This window comes from Odontesthes bonariensis, chromosome 6 (genome assembly GCF_027942865.1).
Source record: "Odontesthes bonariensis isolate fOdoBon6 chromosome 6, fOdoBon6.hap1, whole genome shotgun sequence".
NCBI lineage: Eukaryota > Metazoa > Chordata > Actinopteri > Atheriniformes > Atherinopsidae > Odontesthes > Odontesthes bonariensis.
The window spans coordinates 16698506-16707499 of NC_134511.1; the positions used below are offsets into that span (position 1 = coordinate 16698506).

Sequence of the window (8994 nt, forward strand, 5' to 3'; positions counted from 1 at the left end):
GACATTTCAGTTTTTTCTCTTGTCTCTTGTCTGACTCCTATTTTCAAAACCTCCATCAAAGCCAAAAGTTTCATTCTGACAGTAAACAATTCTCCATTATCACTTTGGGCATTGATGTTTGTGATTTATTCTTATACTATGAAACCGGTGTACTTCATGATAGTGTTTTTTTTTTTTCCTGCTTATGCTTTCATTATCATTGTTTAGCTTGAAATTTGAAAAAAAAAAAATATATTGTGCATTTACAAAATCCCACTGCTATTTATTCACTTTTTTTTCTGTTGGATTAATCCTTCTGTCAATATTTGATATTTTTCATGTATTTTTCTTTCAGCAACTGGAGTTTCATCCCTTCTTGTAGCCTGGGTCAGATTTCCAGTGTCTGGGGAGACCTAAGCTCTCTTCTACAACCGGATCACATTTAGACAGTGCAGCAACTCTGACTACAGGGGAGTTCAGGGATATTCAATCAAAGACTAATTCTGTCTCCTCAGTACTTTAAGGCTATGCGTGGTCCAATAATAACTTGTATTCATGGAACATAGCTTTAAGAGTTGTTACTTCACCTTATACGACCAAAGCCCCACAAATTTGATTTTACGAGATGTAATGTGCTGTCAATAATGGAAGTCAGTTCAATCGATAAGCTACAAGGTCATGACAAAGCAGGCCGAAACCCTTTATCAGTGTGAGATTAAAAAAAAATAAAAAACTAGTCCAACACACACGTAGAACAGCGTATGAACAAATTGTGGTATGAATGAGTAATTCACTATCGATTTGCTGAGGCCACTTTGATAAGTAGATTATCAATGCTCATCCACTTCTTGTGGTGTCATAGAAGGTTCTACATCCCTTACCTATTGTTATCATCATAAGACACAATCCCAGACTCTACTTTGCACTTTCAGTCCTACTGCTGTCAGAACAGAGCAGGCAGTAACAGCAGGGACCATTGTTACGTCATATTTTATGATCTTTACCTGTTGCTCCACAGATATGAGTACTACTGAAGCAGCATGAACAAAGTACCACGTTTAAGAGGTGAAGAAGAGGGAGCTGGGAGGAAAGGGAAAAATAATCAAGGCTGCAGACAGCTTGACAAAGATGAAACAACAGATAAAAACACCGCACAATTACTCACTCACTTCATAATATTTCAGTAGGCTGTTGCAGCTAGTACATTGCAAGTTGTCTTTCACCTGAAGCAAGATGCCATGGCACCCAAGTTTAGCATGTAGACTGTTGAGATTGCCTTACAGTTCATTTGAAGAAGCTTTTATTCATAGATACTCGAAGGTCTTAAGAAAAGATGCCAGAGGTTGAAATGGGAACTTAAATCCCTTGTTGTAAATGTCACTTGATTTACAGAATCAATCTTATCTTAAACAAAATAAGTTAAGACACTGGTGCAGTGTCCAGGTTGGCTTTGTGAGATGCTTAAACTGTGAATATTTACGTGGTCTGATTGCATGCAATCTGAATGCTTGTTTAAAATGTACCGAGTGGTCTTTGACTGCTTGGAACATGGTTTAAAAAGCTAAAAGGAACAGGTATTCCTGCATTGCATACAAGAGTGAGAATCTGAGTGAAACTATTCTGGCTTAAAGCTGTGGCAGTCCTGGGTCACTGGAAAGGGTCAGCAATTCCCCCGAAACCTGTTTTGTGTCTGTAAAGTGTCGGATCATAAATACTAAATGTATCAAAAGGCTCACAGTCTATTATTGTATGTGGATTGATTACAGCTGCTAGGACTGAGTTAAGACACTGGAAAGTGAATACTTCTAAAATAAATTTGATGATTGGAGGAAAAACTGTTTTGTAAAGTTTCAGACAACACTACTTGTTTTGGTGGAGGGAAAGGAAATCGTACGAGACAACATTATGTTATGAATCTACACCTCAGGGATTTAGAAAGGGTATATTGAACGAGTTACCTCTTGAGACAGCTGAATACTTACGAGAATTGTGAAATTACAATCACAAGCAAGTGTAAAAAAACTCCAGACAATAGGTCAACATGATGCGACAAAAGAATTTAGAGAATGAAGTATAGAGAACAAAGCTACGTTTGCTTCAGGTGACAAAGCTACTTGGTAAAGTATAGATGACAAAACTAATTTGTTTGGCTTAGGCTACAAAATTAACTTGTAAAAGTTTGGGCAACAGTTTGGTTTAGACATCAAAACTACTTACTAAAGTAAAGATTAGATAACCACAAGTTGTTGGTCCAGTTTAGGCAGCAAAAACTACTTAAACATCAAAACATGTCGTCGGAGGAAGCTAAAAGTGATGTGAATGGAACTCCTGTCAGTCTGGCACACAGAGATTATGGTCTCTTGCCAGGGCAATCAAGATGATCACCTCATTATTATATAAGTCTGGCTGTGAGCCATCTCATAGTTGACCTGGTACATAGAAACGCTGAGGAAATTTTGATAAACTCAATTAACAAGTGCACTGTGCTTTCAGCAAAGGCAAATGATTAAGAATTGTGTGCTTGGGTTAAACATAACTGTTGGTAGTTATAAATGTTTTTTTCAAATGTCAAGCGTATGTGTTTGTGCATTCCATAGGTCCGGTTTTAAAGGAATCGACTACATTTTTTGACTCGTTTTTTACAAATACAAGTGCATTTAGAGACCAGACAACTATGCATTTTCTCTATTCTTAATATGGAATACAACATTGAAATACACGCACACACATTTGCGCATACATATATTTATATGTGTGTGTATATAAATTATCAGTACTATTGTTCAGGTATGCAGATAAATTAATATTTGCATGTACACTCTTTTCAATAGCACCTTACCTTTTTTTTTTTTTTTTTTTTTAGTAAGTCACTATTTAAACACCACCCTGCCAGAGCGGTGCCAACTGTCTACAGACGCCGATGTCTGTCATTCATACTGTTATCGGTGCGCCATCAACGTAATCTATTCATTGGTCAAGGTAACGACCCATCAATAGTTCCACTGCAGATTAAAGTGCACGCTTCAGTGTTGGGTTTGCATGTCAGGCTGGTGCCAGGTACAACTTATCTTTTAACAAACTGCTGCGTTACTGCAATGTCTTTCTATGCGACTATTTGTAACCCATCAAAAGCAAACATTTTGTATTTACTGTAAATCGAGAATTATTAGAACTAAGAAATGAATTTCTTTTACCATCATTCTTTTCTGTTTGACACAGAGGCGTTTGCATAACTACACCATGTTTGAATAAAACATCCTCAATGTTGATCAAAACTGTATCTAATATGAAAAACAAAGACAAAACAGAATGAACTTATGTGAAAGGATAGTGGTGTTTAATTGTCCACAGTTATGGCAAGATTTATTGCTAGATTACAGAAATCATGGTTGCAATTGAAAGAGCTATGAGAGATTATGAAATATTTAGCTACAATCAAAATTTGTCAAAATCCTGAGAAAAAGAACGAGTCTTACCTAAACATACCGTGTTTCAAAAATACAAAATAGTCCCTCCTAAATACTCTCTAAGTATGAACACATTTAGAAGCTTTTCGATTTAAAAAAAAAAAAAAAAAAAAAAAAACTTCTTCAGTGAACAGCATATCCTGCAAATAAATTACATGCATTGCACTTTTAAAAACAACACAACTCTAAAGCTTTACATACATGACTCCAAATGCAAATAGAAAAAAGCCCAAAAAACTTTTGAAGTTAAATGTACAAATATTGCCACATTCCTTGACCATTTTCAACAGGCATTAAGACAAATTTGAGTGGTATAAATCAACAGTAAATACAGCAATAAAAGTATCATTGACAACAAAAACTGGATTACAGTTTTGCTTTTCTTTTCCTTAAAATATAAAAGAGAACCTCAGCAACAGCAATATTTCCTCTTTAAAATGCTAAAGCTCTACTCTTTGTCTATGGGCTATAACTTTACAAAAGTGTGGTTACACAGGTTGTGGACAGACAGGAATGCGGTGATTGGAAAAGGGTATCCTCAGGCCCAGCAAACAAAAGGCAGATACAATCCATGCCCAAGCCTATTCATGCACTCGTCCTGTGCTCATCAGTATTTGCCAAGCTCACACTAAGCAGCAATAAAGCCATTCTAATTAGCGGGTTTCTTTTGGAACCAGCCCAGTCCTGATTTTAAAATAGGTTGCTTAGTCATAGCAAGCCCACGTTTTGCATCCCCAGCAGTTTCCCTTCAATTAATTGCAAAGCAATGCCATTTCAAATGCAAAAGTCTTCTTCATCCAGAGCCTCCTTTGGTGACTTCTAGTTGTTCTCTTGCGAAACTGTGGTCTCCTACAAAAGGGGTGACATGAGAGAGAAAGACTGATGTTAGGGTCAATAAATGACATCCTTTAAGGAAGTTCTGTCCTAAATCAAAATAGGATTTTTAAAAGTCAATTCATGTAACCTGAGTTGCGATCTGACTAAAAAAAAAAATTAAAAAAAATAAAAAAAAAACACCTCAGACTGCTAAAGTTGTTAAGAGCTTCTGGCAAGTTCATTATTAAGTTCATTGTGTGCTCACACTCTTCCTAATCTTATCTCCTCTATTTAGTGTTGCAATCTAGTGGACAAACATAAAGGTTTATGGTCAAGGTATGCTTATACAACGTGTAGAGTTCTGATAAGGCCGACGTTGTCGGCAGGTTGGCTAAAACAGCCAGTTGTTCTTGTTTTACCTCAATCTTTTGTGTAGATGTAATTCTATCTGTAATTAATCTTGTTCAAACGTCTAGGCAATAGATTTTATTCAAAGGTAAAATGGAACTTATTTGATCCTTCTCCTCTCTGCTAAAGCAACATTTTTGTTATAACACCAGCACGTGAGAAGTTGTTTCATGGCGATGGAAACTTTCTTCGAGGGATGCCGCTTTAATAGCTTATAGGCTTGGCTTAATGAGAGAAGCAAGAAACAATAAAAACCTCCCACTTCCTGCACACGGGCATGTTGGGGTAATGGAAAAGTCTGCATTCGGTTAGTGCTCTGCAGTTTTCTGGTGTGTGAAAGTGTTTGGTAAAATATAAAAAGTCCCGAACTTTACATGATCTGCAGCACAAACTGTGAGGTAGACAGAACTGGCATGATATGCAGTCTTACACGTTCTTCGATCCAGTTATACTTTGACTGAAACATACCTTTATGGTAGGTAATAAATGGTTTAATTTACCTTTAACAAGGAGGTCTGCAAGTATTTTGCAGTGTTGTATTTAGAGTTTGTTGTTGTCGTTTTGCCACAACATTGCAGTTTCCTACTATTAAAGTCTCACAACCTCCACTTACAAAAGTGGACTTTGTAAATTTTAGGCATCCAAAGACCAAGAAACATTCAGGCTTTGTGTTTTTGCAAATATTAAGTCATCAGATTTTTTTTCCCCTTTTGGTTAACTTGTCTTCAAATATGCACACAAGTCAAAATTATGCAAACACCTGCTCATGGGTATTTGTGACAGATATGTTAACTAGTAAGATATCAATTACGGCCTTAAAAAGTATCTTACAAATGGGGTCCTTTCTCCATATTTGCTCCAGAAGGTCATCTTGACCGTGCTCTTGTGGCCTGTCCTCTGGTCAAAGGTCTGGCAGGTGTTGAACGGGGGGCTGTACAGGTGCAAGCTCACTGCGCCCTCTGTGTGGCTGCCATTTTCCACACGATGCAGACCAATGGAGTCTAAAACACGCACACAAGAGTGAAAACATGTCACAAGAATGGTGTGAAGCAGTACTCAAAAGCATTTACTGGGAGCTAAATAACCAGCAACTGATACCAAACATTACACCGGGCCTCTCTTTGCTTTAGGGAGTAACTGCAGTGATTTAGGGGCAGGACTTTAAAACCGTTCATTACAATTTGGCATTACGTAACTGGAAAGGCTGAAAACTGGTGTATTACTGTCTGCTCTGAAAGATGACACATTTAACCATGCCAGCCATGTCCGACGGATGCGTTACATCAGCATATCTCAAAGGGGACAGAACAAGCTTGTTTTTTTTAGCTCTCAACACAACTGTATAACAATATGAGCGTAACACGATGTCAAGAAATTAAGATTAGATCAACTGTAATAAAGAAAAGAACGGTCGCATTTCTTACCATTGATGTAAGCAACCTTGTTTTCCTGGAGAATTCTCTGGGACTTCTGGACCATATCCCCCTTTGATTTGTCATCTGGCCAATTGAACAGCGTCTCCTTCAGCTGCCCCTGCAGCATCTTCATGAAGCAGTGCGAGTCTGTGTGGTCATGGATGCTACTGCAAAGCGTTAAAGAAAAACACAAGTATATAGCATCAGAATATGCCAAACACAGGCCGCTTCATCACATTAAGAGAGGAAAAGGGTGGGACAGTTTTTTATCTTCTGGAGAGTCAGTGTTGCTGTGAAATCTTAATCTCTTTGGTTGACTGGGCTGAAAGTACTGTTTGCACAATACCACAATGGTGCCGAATTAGATGTGACGAATGAATAACATGTTTAGGCTGCTTTTGTGAAGCCTATCAACTGAAAAACTATGTTAAACTTTTGTTCGATCACATCTAACTGCATGTTCTTGATTTAAAAAAAAAGGGGGAGCAAGGGAGTATATGATAAAACCAGTGGCTAACATTGATAAAACCACACCTCGGTCAAACCCATCGGATGTGTTGAACTGCAGATAAATCTTTTATCTAGTGAGAATCATCTGCTTATCTGCTTCCCTCAATCTGTAGCCAAGTTCTAGTGAAGTCTGATCGTTTGGTTTGAACTTGAGTAACAAGTTGAACTCCAGCCCGGTGGTTTGCTGACAAAGTGGAGCATGTTATGTCATTAAATGATGTTGATTTACACACACTCTGTCGGCAAACAAAATGTCTTATTTTTCCTTATCAATACAATAATTACCAGAGAAGTGACTTGAATATACGACCAATGGTATTTAGATTTAGTAGAGTGGTAGCATGAGAGGGTTATATTGGTATTGTTAAACCATGATCCCTTGTTGACAGAAAATATGTAATGAGAGATGTTGTTGTTCTTTGAATAAATATCAAATGACGAGCATCAATTTAGCCCAGTGACTTATTCTTTTCCAACTCACCTGCCATGTCCTTCACCCCAGCAGAGAATCATGAGGTTGAACTTTCCATTACCCAGGTCAACCAAGTTCCTTGTGTACCTGCAATGCAAAAAATAAAAAATAAAAATATGGAAAACATGGAAAGATATGACACATAATTTATGGTACTGTTATTTGTGTAAAGGGGTCTGGAGTTGTGGAACCTTTATGTTAAAGGTGAATTTGAAATTTCATCAAAGGCTTTGATGAAGACCTGACATGGAACCAACCAACAAATATCAATCATTTCAAAGGTGCAGAATTATTTTGAGTTTTGGCAAACTTAAATCTAAAAATTCTGTTAGCAGTACGCATCCAAGCCCTTGGAGGTTTCAGTGTAAAACTGAAAGAATTTGATTTTCACTTTTGCTGTTCGGTCAAGTTCAAATACGCAAAATGTCAAAAGTAAAAGGGGAGGAGGTAGGTCACAATATCACTTGAGCAAATGTTGAAACTGTTGTGCGTCACTTGCGCACAAGTCCATCTTGGACCGCGGTCACTGACACTGTCGAATTTTACATTTTGTACTTCCAGCAAAAGGGAATTCAAGGCTGTCACAGGCTGACCTTGTTTGCTCTGTAAACGATGTGTGCACGTTTTCATCTCTCGACTCCGTCATGTAGAAGGCATTTTCAGGGCGGCTGCAGCCGCGTCAAGCATGGAGGTCTGCAACAATCAGCGGGTGTGTACCCGTTCCGTGGTGTTGATTGGATGGCCCGATCACCCACCCTCTACTGAGCCCACCAAAACATTGCTACGCATTTTGAACTGAACAGCCAGTTCTCATAAAGAGAAGTTGGCACCTCAAAGAGGATCAGAGCGATGATTCATCTCATCATGGTCTCGGGCTGTGAGCGACCGACCAAAGTAAACAGCATCCGCACAGATGACGCCAACAAAGCGTTCTTTCTCGCACTCAAATAAAGTGTGAAGAAAGGTGCTTCTTTAGATGGAGACAGGGAGGCGTTTCTGTTATTTGAGCAAGTGAAATGACACGTAGCCTACGAATTTTCTCAATGCATTCAACAGATAAACTTCATGAATAACTCACTATATTCATGAGCAGATGATGCTCACTGAAATAGAGTGTAAGAACGGCGACAGAAAATACAAAGCAAGAAAGAGTAAAGAAAGAAAAAAAAAGTTACAAAAGTATAGTTTGAACTTTCAAACCGACAAAGCACCCAGTAAAAACTGCAACGGCGCAAAAAACAACAACCCACATCTGCATTACAAATGGGCAATATCTAATTAGTTAGTCGCTGGTAATATGAGCGGGATACCGCAAAAAGAAAAATAAAGCAAAAAAAGACAGAAAGAAAGAAAATTACCTGAAGGGATCAAACTTGGCAAACTTCTCCCATTCGTGGGGTTTGCTCTCATATGCTTCCATTATGTTTTGAACCTCCTCAACATTGATGTTGTCACTCTCGAAGATTTTATGCAGGATTTCTATCAGTTCATCTAAAGTTTCTGGCTTCCCCTTGTCGGTTGGCTCCATCTCCGTGCTGCAGAGGAGGATATTTTTCAGATACTTCGAATCGGTTCAAAATGTATCAGGCTCCTTCTCCAACTTTGCACGGACTAGACGTTTTTATAGGCTGGCGCAGCAATTTAGGGGCGAGCTGGGACTGTACCATTATGGGAAAAGGTGAACGCCCCCAGCTCATTCTAATTTAAATAAAGTTTACCATGAGTGCGTATTGTAAAATTTAAAAATCAAGCAACTGTATATTCCTCCCACGCACACTTTTTCATTGTTTTCTGCCTTTACTTTTTAGATTCTGACCGGATATATGCATTAATTTCACGCATTAAGTACTTGGAATAATCCCCCATGAATTCGATCAACACGATCGTCACAACCCCCCACTTTTACCCCCTGACATTCTCACTGCGG

General features: G+C 38.3%; 1 protein-coding gene across 1 annotated transcript; it reads right to left on the bottom strand.

Annotated features, from left to right (window-relative positions):
• Nucleotides 1-3294: 3294 nt before the first annotated feature.
• cdo1 (cysteine dioxygenase, type I) lies at nucleotides 3295-8678 on the bottom strand. The gene is made up of 5 exons (XM_075468998.1): nucleotides 8426-8678; nucleotides 7077-7154; nucleotides 6095-6252; nucleotides 5502-5671; nucleotides 3295-4295 (listed from the first exon to the last, which is right to left on the bottom strand). Exons 1-5 carry the CDS (start codon nucleotides 8593-8595, stop codon nucleotides 4266-4268), a joined length of 606 nt encoding a protein of 201 aa, XP_075325113.1. The 5' UTR covers nucleotides 8596-8678; the 3' UTR covers nucleotides 3295-4265.
• Nucleotides 8679-8994: the final 316 nt, after the last annotated feature.

Excerpts from the sequence above, each read along its gene's own strand:
- cdo1 (XM_075468998.1), bottom strand. The coding sequence starts at position 8,595 with ATGGAGCCAACCGACAAGGGGAAGCCAGAAACTTTAGATGAACTGATA. Across the intron at positions 7,155-8,425 it reads GCCAAGTTTGATCCCTTCAG|GTACACAAGGAACTTGGTTG; the intron begins GTAATTTTCTTT and ends TTTGCATTGCAG. Across the intron at positions 5,672-6,094 it reads CAAGGTTGCTTACATCAATG|ACTCCATTGGTCTGCATCGT; the intron begins GTAAGAAATGCG and ends TGCGTGTTTTAG.